The sequence below is a fragment of the Dermacentor andersoni genome, chromosome 3, assembly GCF_023375885.2.
Source record: "Dermacentor andersoni chromosome 3, qqDerAnde1_hic_scaffold, whole genome shotgun sequence".
In the NCBI taxonomy this organism is placed as follows: Eukaryota; Metazoa; Arthropoda; class Arachnida; order Ixodida; family Ixodidae; genus Dermacentor; species Dermacentor andersoni.
Window position 1 is genome coordinate 64,356,984 of NC_092816.1, and position 15,147 is coordinate 64,372,130.

At 42.1% G+C, this 15,147-nt stretch overlaps 1 protein-coding gene across 4 annotated transcripts in view; it reads left to right on the plus strand.

Annotated features, from left to right (window-relative positions):
- The window catches only part of LOC126543714 (uncharacterized), a 28,323-nt gene that overhangs the window by 2,369 nt on the left and 10,807 nt on the right, over positions 1 to 15,147 (plus strand). For 3 of the 4 annotated variants that reach the window (XM_055062577.2, XM_055062579.2, XM_055062578.2), the window contains 7 exons: positions 1,392 to 1,487; positions 2,987 to 3,004; positions 3,128 to 3,195; positions 6,056 to 6,121; positions 8,533 to 8,663; positions 11,539 to 11,701; positions 13,537 to 13,653. In XM_055062577.2, coding sequence (XP_054918552.2) covers positions 1,392 to 1,487; positions 2,987 to 3,004; positions 3,128 to 3,195; positions 6,056 to 6,121; positions 8,533 to 8,663; positions 11,539 to 11,701; positions 13,537 to 13,653 — 659 coding nt within the window. The remainder of the gene's footprint in view (positions 1 to 1,391; positions 1,488 to 2,986; positions 3,005 to 3,127; positions 3,196 to 6,055; positions 6,122 to 8,532; positions 8,664 to 11,538; positions 11,702 to 13,536; positions 13,654 to 15,147) is intronic. The other variant, XM_055062580.2, reaches the window with a different exon arrangement.

The window sequence follows — 15,147 nt, forward strand, 5'->3', positions numbered from 1 at the left end:
TCCTCAAAGAGATTACGATTTATGGTGAAATTAGCCTTATGTCAGCAAGGCAGTTCATCATTCCCACAATGGAGTGCATACTAACAACCATTCACAGGCCCAATTCATTGAAATGGAACACTTCTGCTAATGGCAAAACATGACAGCATTTAATTCACTTGAACACATTAGGGAGTCAAGGAAATTTGATTGCTGAAGCAAAAGCTGGAACATAAGTGTCATACAAGCCAGCTGCCATCCACAAAATCTGGTTATGATGGCATCCCTTCATGTACTGGCATTTCTGGTAGAAACCAACATGTGAAGAGCACATGTACCATCAGTGCTTACATGCCTCACTGTAAGTCTTGCTTCACTGCTACAATTGCTTATTCAGTATCTGCCTTTATTGGTAGGCACCATGCTGCCACTGGGGGGAAGGGAAACGGGACCAAACCTGTAAGGACACAAGCTGAAATCAGGGCTTGAAACAAAAGTACAGTTTTGTTTAGAACAACAGTGCAGTTTCTAAGCATGAATACAAATGTAATGCCACATGCTCTAGTTGAGCTACTCTCTTCCTTGCTCTGTGCTGCGTTCTGAAGCAAAAGAGTTACCACAACAGAGGTGCCATGTTCTTGACTGATCACTTTTTGCAAAAAAATGTATCCCATTGAGCAAGTACTGACTGGCTAAACCTGCCGTCATCATTATTTTGACGTTACATGGTTATAACGCGTGTTGATTATGTTTGTCACTTTACCGGCACATTGCAATGCATGCTGTATTATACCCAACAAGGTGGCTGCGTGACTGTGGCGTTGTGTGGCCAGGCACGAGGTCATGCATTCAATTCCTGGCAGCACTTCGGTGGAGGTGAAATGCAAAAATTCTTTTGTACTTACACTAAGCTGCACATTAAAGAACCCCGGATGGCCAAAAGTAATCTGGTGCCCACCACTATACAGCATCCCTCATACACCACTCTGAAATTTTGGGATGTTAAGCCACATAATTTTAATGCTGTACAGCAGAAAAGTGAAAATGTCCCAAAAAAGGGTTTAGAATATGGCCCCTGTCATAAAAAACATTTCCACGGGGGCCTGTTTGAATTTATCAATAGGTGTTGTCGTTGCCTTTTCTTTTGATCCTTCTTTAACCATTGATACATTTTTTATATGCTGTAGACAATCGATAGACGTGGAAGAAAACGATGCATTTAGTTTTGGCGTCTTGTCACAAACTTCATCCCCACGTTTCTGTCTTGATGCTTGTTTATGATCTTGTTGGGCTAGTCAGACATGTTTCTCAAGTGCACTTATTTTTATGCATAGCCTATGTTTCAGTGTCCGTTCTGATAGGTGGCATTTGTGCTTCTTGCGGACCAAATCGGGTGATGCTTTGGCTTTCAGCAAAGACGGAGGGGGCTCAGCCAAGACCTGTCCAGAATGTCGAAGGAGATGCTAAGGTGGTCTGCAGCGTTGCAGTGACCCTTTCGCCATCCCTTGGTACGAAACAAGGCACTGTGATCATGTTTTTGCACACACTGTATGGTTTGATAGGAGCAAAGCAAACAATACTGTAGTTTAAAAGGGGAGAATTTGGTCCATTTCAGCTAAAGGGGTGGGAATTAGGTCCAGTACAACATTGCAGAGAACTGTAGAAAAATAACTGAAGTGAAATGGAAGTTGTGCGAGTACTTGACTCAAATAGAAAGTATTTATATGCTGTGATTACTGCGATCAAATCTTCATTTCTCTACTTCACCAGCATTGAATTTTTACATGCGTCAAGTAACAAAGAGAGTAGTATATCCTACGTAAACATTTCTGTTATACAGGTTATGTATTATCGTACTTAGTATGAGTTGCAGATGGTATGCACCGACCACTTTTTCATTCACTAAGAAAAATGACAGGCACATTTTTCTTGTAAATGAGGTGCTACGAGTAATTAGAACAGTGTTTAGTTTACAAATTCTTGCTGTACTGCCGCTGTTGGAGCCCCTTTGGTAATGGGCATCATAGTTGCAACTTATGTTGGGAACACGCAGTACACCCTATCACAACAATAAAGGCCAGGCATTGTTATCAACAGCCAGATGGCCTTAACCTTTTTGCAATAGGCTATATGTGTCGGCGGGATATCTATCTGTGATAGAGACGCTAACACACTCGTTAAGGTGGATGAGGCTCTTTTGGCTCATTTCTTCCCTCAATGGATGTAAAAATTAACTGTGGACGAGCTGCGAGAGTTGAGCCCACAAGTTCATCAGAGGCTGATCTCCATAAATGGGACTAATGAATCCTGGGATAATATTTAAACAGAGTTGTCTATGTGAGCATTATGTAAGATCTGTACAAAATGTTAACTAGTGTTCATATGACAATAACACTAGGAACAAGAAAAACCTTCTGCCCCAAATCCAATTTATGGCCATTTGAAGGGATGAGTCACCATAGTGCTACATGCTAGAAAAGCACCTCTACATTAACATATGATTGCTTGGCAGTGATTAATTGGCAGGCATGCTGTCCTCCTGTGAGCTTTTGTTGCTGCAGCTGTCATACTTTTGTACTGCATTTTGTGTTCAAGATTAATTCATCTTCGCGCATGTGTTGAAATGCTTTGTCATGACTTAATGCGTGCATGCTTGCAGCATTTTCGCTTGCATTGTGCATGCTTTTTGCATGCTTTTTACAATGAGCACATGCACAGTCAGTGCCATGACATCTGTAGATGCATTGGCTTAACTTGTTCATTTCAATGTTTACTAAACTACTATGGACATTATTTTTTTCTATACTTAATGTAAGGTACTCCCAGTCTTCACATATAATTCTATATTAAATATAAAGAGGCATTTGGACTACAGGCTTTTGCCATGCTGAAGGTTCAGTTTATCATTACCTTTAGGCAAATATATGCTGTAGTAACTCACACTCACTTCTAATTAGGTTTTTTTTTTCTCTTCTCTCTCTCCCTCTCTCTTATTTTTGTTCCCCAGCTGGCACAGACCAGAAAGGTAAGCTGCATCCAGTTTTTTATACTTCATAATCTGCCATGAGAACTTACTCAGTAACCTTTTAGAAGGTAATTCCACATCCCTTATCATTTTGGCTTTCCTTTGAATTTCAATCATCCACAGACCAGCAAAAATCAAAAGGACCTGAAGTACATGAAATATCATTGGAAGATATTGACCCCGATGCCACGGTGAGTTGTGAGAGCATTGCTGTTGGAGATGATTGGTGGTTGTAGCTTGCGAAGCACACTTGCGGTTCCTACATGCAGTTTGACGAGGTCGCACTCCATAAAGAGCTTGAAATATTGACTTGATGGCTGATTGGCTGCTAGCTGTAAGTGTGAAAGTTTATCACGGCATAGTCATTGCTATGATTGCACTGGGTGTTCTTTTTTGGGCACAGGCTGGGATGATGTGAAATGAGATACATTAACTCCAATAAATCAGTGTTCTCTCTGCAATGTGCAAATAACCTGTGATATTGTAATATTTATTTAAACATACCCTCCTATTAAGCTTCAGCATTTAATTTTAGCATTAATGCGACATGCCAATAGTAAGCTCCTCAGTCAGGTGAGGACACTTAATGCACATATGGAATACTAACTGGCTGAGCCTTGCTGCGAGCAGGGACTTAAATAGCAGGAATGTGAAAATGGAAGACTGCTGGTGATGCTAATTTGAGATTCCGGCACCAACTTTGTGAGATGTCAATGATTTTGACAGAGTGTGTGTGCTCAGGGATAGTAAATTGTCTATGAATCCAGAGTAATCACATTGCTTCGTGAAGTAAGCAGACAGGGAAATGCGATGCAAGGTAAAGGTTTTTAGGGAACTGCCCTGTACAAGCACTATGTAAATTAATGTACTACAGAGTCTGCGATGCCACATTTTACATCATTTTTAATGGCTTAGACATAAAATTTACGTTGGAAAAGTTTCACCATCATTTTCTGTCTTGCTAAACAACCTTTTTTTTGTATCGGAGGAATGTGTATTAAGGTTTTGAAAGAAGTCTGCCAGTCTACGCTATATATATATTTTTTTAGTTTTGTCTTTTCAAAGGATGAAGCAATTGTGAAGCAGATTTTCTTTTTTCACTGCTGCCCTATCCATGGGCTTTTAACTGTTGCTATAAACATTCACACTTTTCATCATCCATTCTTAGCATTAAAGAGATGCTCAAGACAAAAATAGAGTCTAGCTAAACAACATATCAAGGCATTGAAATGTCTCGGTATTTCCTGCACCTAAAGTTGATCTCATCGTTCAGAAAATTGCAGTTGAAGACAGCATGTCTCTTTCTCACATTAAATTGATGATATGCAAAACTTGCAAATGCATTTCACCACACACATTGTTTGACGTAACCAAGATGGCGGCCCCTTGGCTAGAATCGTAATTAAGGTGTCACGACCTCGCACGGTGTCACCGTGCGAGGTCGTGACATCGTTCCTGCTGCCGCCCATTCCTGCCACCCATTCCTGGCAGATGTGTGGGAAAGCCTGATTACGGACTTTCGCATATCGTCTATTGCCTCCTGAAAAATGGAACAAGTGCACCACGCAGATACTGCAGCTGCACTGGCAGTCTTGGAGGCCATGCTGTAGTGCAGTCAGTGAGTAGGTTGCAGGGGGAAAATGCCACACTTCCATTAAGCACTGTGATGAAATAACATCATTGTGTACTGCTTGAGCACCTCACAAAATTAAATCCAATAAACATCACCACAGTGCATTTCTCTTAATGTTCAAGAGAACCGTAATTATCATCTTATTGTCAATGACTGATGACTATTTACTGGACTTGGGCAAATAGTAGGTATCAAATAAATCGGGTAGTCAAACCGAGGTGCTTACAGCAAGAATATTTATTTTGGTATAATTATATGCCATGTCTGTACTGACTAGTGCAAAAAAGATGGCAGTCATGAGCAAAGGATCATTTTTATGCCCAAGATCACTAATTGTCACTAAAAAAATAGCTTCTTAACATATTTGGAGCCTGCTTGCAAACAAGTTTTCCAATAATGAATGACTGCTGTACGACTAGCTTTCCAAGAATGTTAAATAAATCGGAAGTTGTGGAAAAAGAATACAAAAATCTGCTAAGACTTGTGGGCCGCAACCACTAGGAAAACTTCACTGGTTGTAACTTAAAATATCAAACTGCTATATGACTAGACTTCCAAAAACATAAATGACAGATTACATACAAACATCACAGTTGCCACGTTGGCTTCCACCGTGAAGCCAGAAACAAAGCTTGAATTACCCATTTTGTATTTGCATTGCTTTGAAAACTTTTGTCATTGTTTCACTTCTGATCATTCGCGGTACTTTGTTTAGCCAACCGAAAACAGTATCAGAGCTTTAATAGTAGGTTCTTGCAAAATATTTGGTTAGTTTTGAGTATTTGAATATACTGAATATGTAGTTCCTTATTAAATATAAATATGGATAGTTAACTTTTTGAAAGAACAGCGCAGACGACAGGACTACGAGAAAACGGCAACACAGATGCTGTCGATACGTCAATGTTTAACCAACCAGCCCAAACTAGCACTCTTGTTATGAATGGGTAGTGTGTCATGTTTGATTCGTATTTGAAACTTCAAATGTTTACCTACCCCTAACATTTAGCAATTATGTTTGGTACACAAGATGTCATACCTAGATTATGGTTCCGGATTTTCGCAGTAATGGTGCCAATTTAACTGAACATTAGCATTATTTTGTCTCTTGCAATACTTCCATTTCCTTGACCCATGACGTTGCAAAGCGCTGATCTATCGCTTTAGCTTTACTCATTGGCATGCCCCTTTGTGTTTGCACCACAAAGAGATCCTTGGAACATCATTAGAGTGCTTCAATTACTACATTGATGAGTGTATAATATTCGTGTGCATTGTGATGGCTGTCGAAGCTCTATAACACTTTGCAAGCTAGTGGTCATCGTCCCACTCTTATCTCATTAGGTGCTTTATGAACTTAGTAAGGCGGCAGCGGGTGACAAAATGCTAATTATCTCATTCTCACCTGTTTCACCCAGGACGTTGATTTCACCCATTGTCGCTTGGGGAAATTGTCAAACTTGGAAGGACTGCAACGAGTAGAGGTCAGTGAAATTATATGTACCGTCTTCGACATGTCTTCTCTTTAGGGGTGTAGAATAGCTTCACAATTTGCTGGGGATTGTTTCATGGCTTGTCACGTCTGCCTTCAGTTTGCCAGCGACAGACAAGCAATGAGTCAACAATGTTCCGACAGTTGCCCTTCACATATAAATGAAATGCCTGAAGTTGGCATTTCATGAAGCATATTTGTTATTCTAGTGATGTGTCAGAGGACTTGCACATTTGACTTCAGATGAATTTAGCATCAGTTATTTCACCTATTTCTTTAGTTCAATTGTGGAAAGTACTAAAGGGCAACCATACTTGGTAAATATTGTAAAATTTAAGGTACTACATATACCTCTGTTTATACTTGAACAATTTAAGAAAACAAGATTTGCCATATGCTGTTGCTTCATTTGCACTCAATATTCACTACCAATCGATGGAATTGCAATTCATGGGTTGATGTAAGATTTGTGTGTTATCTTCTTGCCTTGAGTGATATCACAAAACGGTTCCACATTGTCGAATCGTGAAACACAAAGCAGCCAACCCCACTAAATTGCCCTGCTACACACATCATTCATGCTGTGTTAAATCATTAGTTGCCAAACGAACCAGGCAAATAGCAATGCCAAGTGTATACAGGAAAAAAATTTATCTTGTCTGTCTGTCTGTCTGTAGCAAAATATGAGTGGGAAAAAAGTGGGGCAAAATCGTTTTCTAAAGTTACCAGAATACAGCCAACGTCTGATTTTTCTGACTCTGTAGGGACCGGGAAAACATTTAAAAAAAATGAATGCTTGCATTTTAAAGCTCCCAAGGGCTCAAATGGTCAAAGGCACATCCAAAATAGCCCTGAAGGCCTGCCAGTAGTACAATTATTAAGCGTATCGGTGCTTGTACTGTGACAGGAGACGACGGGTGCACATGTGTAATAAAGGAATACATGTGTCCCGTGATAGTTGCCCCTTTCCACTCTTGATATGCTCCATTACGATAAATTGTGTATGCTTCATTGCGTAACACCGTTGTGTTCCTGTGTCCAGGATTTCGGACTGTTATTATACAGTGATACCTCCTTAAACAGTAGTACTGCTTAACCGAAATACTATGAGATCACCCACTTACTTGTCAGAAACGGAACTCAGAGAGACTGCGATGAAAGGGGAAAAAACATGCAGTGTTTATTCGCTTCGCGCGACAAAAGTGTTATTTTCATTTGGTGCCGCGGCGGCCTAGCAGCGACGACAGCAGCCTCAAACTTACTGAAGCTACGAGCCAGCTTTTCAGCCAGCCCCCTCTTCTCGGCAAACACTCGTATGGCAGATTCCTCGTTGGCGTTCTCCGTGCACGCACAGAGGGCTGCTGTTCTCGTCGCGACAATTGCATTCAGGAGGCTGACGTAACGTGTAGCTTCTACCCTTGTCATGCCTGAATCGCCCGTGCTGTTGCTTTCCGTGTCATGCTCATCACTGTCGCTAGTCAACACTTCGGCAACAGAGGCAACGATGGCAAGAAGTCAAACCTCATAGCCAGCATCTTTTCGCGGTCGCAGCAGCACTGCCGAGCAACTTCTTCGCATTCCAAATGCCACACACCGTAGTCAACAGCAGATCCCTGTCGCATGTGCCAGTGCTGACTTCATGTCACGTTCAATAGCACGAACAATGTTTAATTTTCCTTCTCTGCTCAGCATCTGGCGTCTTTTTTATTCGAGCTTCGGCATGACGCGAGTCCTTGGTTGCACGACGCCACAACGCTCTCTGGCACAGCGCCGAAATGATGTTTTTGTGGTTTCATGTGCAAATGCGCAGGGCACTTGGGGGGCCGTTGTTCCGATCTCTGAGGCTTGTTGTTCTGCCGGGCTACCCGATGGAGACGATGCACCGCCATCTTTGCGCAACGAAAAGTAGAAACACTACATTTTAACCGATACGTATGCAATAAGCTGGTACGGTTTATGCAGATACAAAACACATTATGTAAAATGGCCGCCGAGTCGGGGATTTGACTTTACTACTTTAAACAACACTACTGTTGAAGTGGGTACTGTTTAACGAGGTTTTACAGTAGTACACTGGCTCTATGGGGTGTGTTTCGGCGCCACGAAGGTGCCGAATTATCGGGCATGTCAGAAAAATCTGTCATTGACTGTAAAGATGCACGTCTGTGAAAATGCACATTACCACCTCTTGGCGCTCTTTAGCCATCATTGGCCCTTGCACCACAAAACCCCATACATCACCATCATCATCATTGTCAAATATGCATGTCACTGTTTGTATGCACTGATAGTCTTAATACAGACCTAACGTGGTAGCAGACTTATCACAGATAAATTCCACCTCCTTATTTTAATCAGTATAGAAGATTTAAATGTGCTGCATTCTTCTTATTTCCTTTTAAGGTTTTAATATTTAGGAACAACCTGCTCAAGAAGATTGAAAACGTGCACATGTTGATAACGTTGAAGGAGATAGAGTTCTACGACAACCAGATTACAAAGATTGAGAATCTTGATGCCCTGGTTAATCTTGAGTGAGTACTGCATTTTGGTCTTTTGGTAAAACAGTGATGACTTCACTTGAAGTGTAAACAACAAAGTTACAATGTTCCTTGCACCAGCCTTTTAAGCACAGTCACAACTTGATATAACGAACACAAATTTAAAGACTTATTGAATGTAGCAAAAAAAATTCTGAAATATGGTTAGTCATGCTTTATTTCAACGAGTATTATCCTGCTGTAATGAAACAGGAAGTGCAGGATCTGGTGTAGTATTGGTTATAATGGCCCAAATTTGTGTTTGCACATCACTCAGAATATGTGTTGTGGTACTGGAGATGCCGAATACTCAGCACAGAGCAACTTGACATGGCACATTCTTGGTGCACGTGTGCATTTCGGCCAGCAGACTAGCCTTGCTGTGTCACAGATGGCAAGCCAACACGCCAGTGCAATGTGGTTCAATCTTACGATTGCATATTAACAGCAGTTTAAGCGCATGTTGGTAATACAGTATAACCTCGTTCATACATTTTAGAAGAAAACTGCAAGAAACGTACTAACTGAGAAAACGTACGATCCGAAGTAACTAAAAAAATTTGACGGACTGAACTATTCTTGACGTCTGCGTAACGCGAAGCGTTGCGTAGATCGTTGCAGCACGAGACGCTCGTCGGGCTCTTGTTGTTTCGGCAGCCTGAGACATTTTTTGTTGTTTGCCTATTGCGTAATGTTTTAAGAGTGCAACGGGAAACCAAAGCGAAATCGAGCTGGTGGGGACGTCGGATGTCGCAGAAGCGAAATGTGATGCCCAGATCCCGCAGCCTGCAGCAAGGAGCAGCGGTGCGTTTGGATTATCACCTGCTAAAACCGTGCAGTACGCTACCAGTGGCACTACCTCCACGTGCTGTAAAACAGATAGGTCAAGATACTTATCGTAATAGGTTTGGCGGCGATAGATGTGAATGCAACAATCGATCGAGAGGAGATCTGCTGGTACCGGAGCAAGAAGCTGTACGCGATGTCGTTTTCGCGTTAGACGGGCAGCTACATGCTGTTCTCGATCATGCGCGCATCTCGTATTATCTTGTTCACATGGGATCTAGCAGCCGGAAGATGTACACAATCGCAGTCTGCAGCAGAGAATGGCGTGTTTCAGTTAGCGCCTATTAAAATGTGTGCTTCGCTTTTGACAGCCCCACGCACTGTGAAACAGATAGGTGAAGGTGCTCATCATAATAGGATTGGCAGTGATAGCTGTGAGTGCGGCATGCGATGATCCCGGCGAATATTTGCTGGTACCAAAATGAAAAAGTGAGTGCGCGCCGGCGTTTTCATGCAAGACGAGCAGGCGAGTATTGCAGTGAAGCTGCCACAGCGGGCAGCTATATATTGCAGTCGATCACGTGCACATCGCACATTATCTTGTTTACACGAGATCTAGCGGTAAGAAAACATAACATACGATCACAGTTTAGTGGCATACTGAACGTTGGTGCCGAAAAATTTTGTTTTCTGGGAATGTATAAATCAGTAAAACATGAGCGTACCTTTATTGGGTCATTTTTTGTGTTCTTGATTGCGAATGTTGGCACCGGGAAAACCTACGTAGTGGGAACGTATCAGGAAGGTTCTGCTGTATAGTATTGTTAATGTGTCATGTATCGGTGCAGCAAACTGCCAATGGGCCATCATAAACAACAAGATACATTTCACTGGCCCGTGAGACATGTCACAGTTGCATTTCTATTGCATAGAGCTGGTTGCAATTTCATCATTTCATTTCATTTATTTCCAACTTAAAAGCCTGAGAACATTAGAAAGGGGGGAGTATTGAATTATTCTTCAGTATCGCAGAAAATAAAACACACAATAAAATTAATGACCAACCAAACAATGAGAAAAGCAAGAATGCTGTTTGTCAATAATTATTCAGTTCTACTGCAATCTTTTGTTGACTTCTGGCAACGCATTCATCCATACTAACTGAAAAGAAGATATGCACATTGTTTTATTGACAACATTAATAAACCTTAGAAGGACATAAAAGAATTTATGCAATATTCGAGGCGGACGGCACCTTCAAAAGTATCCTGTAGTCTAATGTATCATGCCTGGCATCTGGAATTATGTGCTGGTATTTCTGCAAATTTTTGAGTCTGTACATGTGAAAATATTGTCAGGTAAGGGAATTCCATAGATTTATTGTAGGAGAGGAATGAATTCCTCATTGCTGAAGAATGGCAGCGTGCACAAGCTAAGAGATGGCATTGAATAATACGTGAAGAAGTGCTCAATGGCAGTTTTAACAGTGCGTGCCTTGATGCCTTGGGTTTTTGCCAGTATATGCATGTATGCTTATAACGATTTTTTTTATTTTTTTTGTCGATTACAACCGTTTTACGAGTTCAACTGCATATTAGCCAGCCCCTAGCATAGTGCTTCATTGCTGGGGTGACCTGCCTGTCTTTGTTTCTCATGCTGATTGTTTTTCAAATGCACAGAGCTGAGAACCTACAAGCACATTGCTGCTTGCTTTCACAATATGGTGCCCCACTAGGGGCATCTGTCGTCTCTGTTGGAATGCTTGCCAGTTGGATAGTCCATTTCAGTTCCAGCTATGCAGCTATCGGTGTTGCCATAATGGGCTATGAGGGGTAGTGTCTCAACCATTGACTGTTTGGTAAAAACGTATTTGTCACAGCTAATTTAAAGTGCTACTCATCATTAATTCAGACCTGTGCATTATGGTTGCTAAGGGGTTACTAAGGAGGCATAGTATGTAGTGTAAACTCAACCTTCTTCCTTTCCTTACCTTAGTCAAATTGTTTAATAAAAGCTGTGTAGTTTGCCTAAAGGCTGCATAAGGATCTTTCTCTTTTATGTTCTTTGCACATCTGTGATCAAGAACACTGGACATCTCATTCAACCGGTTAACACACATTGAGAACCTTGACAAGCTTGTGAAGCTAAAGAAACTGTTCCTGGTGAACAACAGGATTAGCAAGATTGAGAACCTTGATCATCTTGTCAACCTTGAGATGCTTGAGCTAGGTGGCAACCGAATCAAGGCAAGTGTTGCACAATTTTGCTAGGTTTTAACTCCACGTTTCCTTAGTATGCTTTCATTTAACTATTTGCTCCTCCATGCCTTTTGTAATGCTGTCTGTCTTTTTGCAAATTGTTATTTGTAGTGTTTCTGCCAAAATGAAAAAAAAACATAATGTGCTATATTCTCAACACCTAGTAAAATCATATAATAGTCTGGGATTCATTTATTTCATGGAAGATTTACTTAATAAGGGGTGCTGGTTTTCAGACCTTCTGTCTCGGGTATGAAAAGAGCAGCAAGGTTTTATGATGATAATTAGGGCAGAAAGGATACGCGATAGCAGTGTTGGTAACTTAGCAAGAAAGTTGCTGAATATAGCGAATTTTTAGTCATCTGAATGACAACTTTGCCTTTTTGGTGTCTTAGCAGCATCTTTAGTGAACTTTTGCAGGCCAGTCAATGTTTCCAACAGCATCGACTGAGTAATTGCTTCTCTGATCGTAGAAGTCAGCTGTACAGGCACAGCTAAACTGGATATCTTTGCTTTTACATTCAACACTGTTTTTGCAACATTGCCTTTTCACATGCCAACATTTGGCTTGTCATCGCAAGAATTTAAAGCTTCATTGAAAATAATCAGGAAGACATCTAAATGCTATAAAAATGAATACAACATTTAAAAAAGGCGAAATTCCAAACAAATCATTATCATCACTTAGTGACATTTTGCTAAAGGTGAAGTGTTTTGAGCCACAGCCTGGCAACTTTGTCCAAGAAGTTACCAACACTGTGTAGTAGTGACTCAGCATGCAGATTGACGACTGCCCTTGAACCTTCACCTGGAGGTTTTCATTTTATAGCACTTAGTCTACTAATTTTTTCTTCTGTATATTGGGGACACTGCTTTATTGCACCACTGTTAAACTAAAAGAATATTGCGGGCAGAACCTGTGGCATCTACATCGCTTTGTCACGCTTGTCGGATCATGCGAGCAGTTAGCTGGGAAAAGTGGCAGCAACGTAAGACGGCACGAGTTAAACTCTTACGTCTTACGTTACGAGTGTAAGGATCAAAAATGGCTTATCCTGCGATTTGGGCTCAGTGAGCAGCCATTTTGAGACCACAGACACTCATTAGTATCACTGCCATCCTTTGGAGCACACCATTCACAATCCCTACATGGCTGTGATTCAGTTAGCAGGCTCATGCGAAAGAATTAAACTGTTACCATGCTTTAGCTGTAGTAAATTGTTTAATGCATAAGCTAGTAAATAGAGTGTCCAGTTGGCTATGTGCACATATAGTAAAATATTGCGAATACTTGCTTGCATGAAACTAACATTTGTCTGCTCCACTAAGTTGGCTTTCTTAGAGGCATTCATGAAGACATGATCTCATTTACACAAAACCTTAAGTTTTTCATCCTCTACCTTTCTTTAAATCATACCGTACAGTGTAATGTGGCAGATTTTGTTGATATGTAGTTTACAGGGCATTATCACTACCAAAATGACCCCAGCTGAGACAACTAAACCTATATGCAAGCGCAGGAAACTGCATAGTTATTTGTCACATAAGTAGAAATTAGATGTTCCTGCCATAGTGTTCATTTTGCCAAGTGCTTATTGCGGGTGCAATCCATAGAACAGTATAGTTGACGCCAGTAGTAGGATTTTGTTCTTTCTTTTCTTTTTTTAGTTAATTTGTAACAGCAGGTCATTTTGGTATCCTTTATTATTTCACCTCTTCAATGTTTTGTTTGCTCAACTGTAGGCCTGTTGCTATGTGCAGTTCTTAGCTGGCATTTGGGGGAGGAAGGGTTCACTGTGGTCATGGCTTGTTGCCAATTACAGGTCATTGAAAACTTGGACCGGCTAGCAAAAGTGAAAAGCCTTTTCTTGGGGAAGAACAGGATCTCCAAGCTTCAAAACCTTGAGCCTCTTAAACAGCTGGAGCTTCTCAGTATTCAAGTGAGCCTTTTCTAGCTGAATCTTACTGTTTGTGTATGCCCACACTAGTTGGAAGCAGCGTAGTGCTGTTGCTAAACAAAAGGATTCAAGCGCTGCTCGACGGTCTGCCAAATGAGCGGTGCATGTGATGGCACCGCATAGAAGATCCATATGCAGACAAAACCTGCAACCTACGACAGTAATGACTGATGCATAGGGTAGAACTGTAACTTCTTTAGGCCCCGCAGGGGCGTCTGCATCAGCAGGCGTTTGGTGTGTTGCGACACCACGGACCCGAGCACACGAGGGTTGGACCCTCCCGCACGTAGCCGTGCGCGGCTTAGCCGTGTCCGGGGAAAAGGGGATCCTGGGGGTTGAGCCAATGCCGGGTGTTTGGACCTTTACGGCCCCTCGGCGGCGGCAACACACCCCTTTGGCCTCGGCTTCACGTAGACGGCACCCCCGGACTGACCCTCCCGGGGGAAATCGGCAGTCGCCTTTTCCTGTCCTCCTCTCCAATCTTCGTCTTTCTCTCTCGCCTTTTTCATCTTTCCTGTCTTCTCATCATTTCTCCTCACTTCCTAGTTTCCCGGCGGCAAGGGTTAACCTTGTGTATCTGCCCTCCCTTGGGTATAATATATTAGGTTATAGTAGCAATGTACGGCTGGCGCCTGCAGCCTTACGGGTTAAGGCCTGCAGCGTCCCCATGTTGGGCTCCGTGGTGGGTGGCCGCCATTGCTGCCGAACACAAACCGAAATACCATGGGAACACCCGCATTTCCCCGCCTACTTGATCGTCACCCTCAGAAGAGGGGACGCACCGAAGACTTCAGCACATGTTTGACCCGCATAAAAGAGAACTACCCGAAGTACCATGTTGTCCATAGTGAAAATCCTGAAAAGCAAGCCAGATTCATTTCTCCATTCACAGTAGCAAAATCTTTGACCGAAGCCTTAGGGTCAGGTTATAAGGTAACGAAAATGGCTAGCGGTGACCTTCTCCTTGAGATCCCTCAGAAACATCAGTACAAGAAGCTTGGCAGTCTTGTGACATTTGGTAACATACCAATTTCTATTTCACAACACCGAACAATGAACAGCTCACGGGGAGTCTTGTCAGAGGCAGACCTCCTAGACTTGACAGAAACTGAACTCCTGGAAGGGTGGAAAGAACAAAATGTTACTGACGTAAAACGTATTAAAATTAGACGTGACAACAAGGAAATCCCCACTAAACATCTTATCCTAACATTTTCATCCAGCGTACTGCCAGAAACCATCGAAACAGGATACAACAGGTTAAATGTTCGACCATTTATCCCCAACCCTAGACGGTGTTTCCAATGTCAGAGGTTCGGCCATGGCTCGCAGAGCTGCCGTGGTCAAATAACTTGTGCAAAGTGTGGAGTCCAGGGCCACCCCTCCGACAACTGCAGTGGCACACCTCGCTGTGTGAACTGCAGTGGTGACCATCCAGCCTACTCACGCTCCTGTCCGAACTGGAAGAAAGAAAAA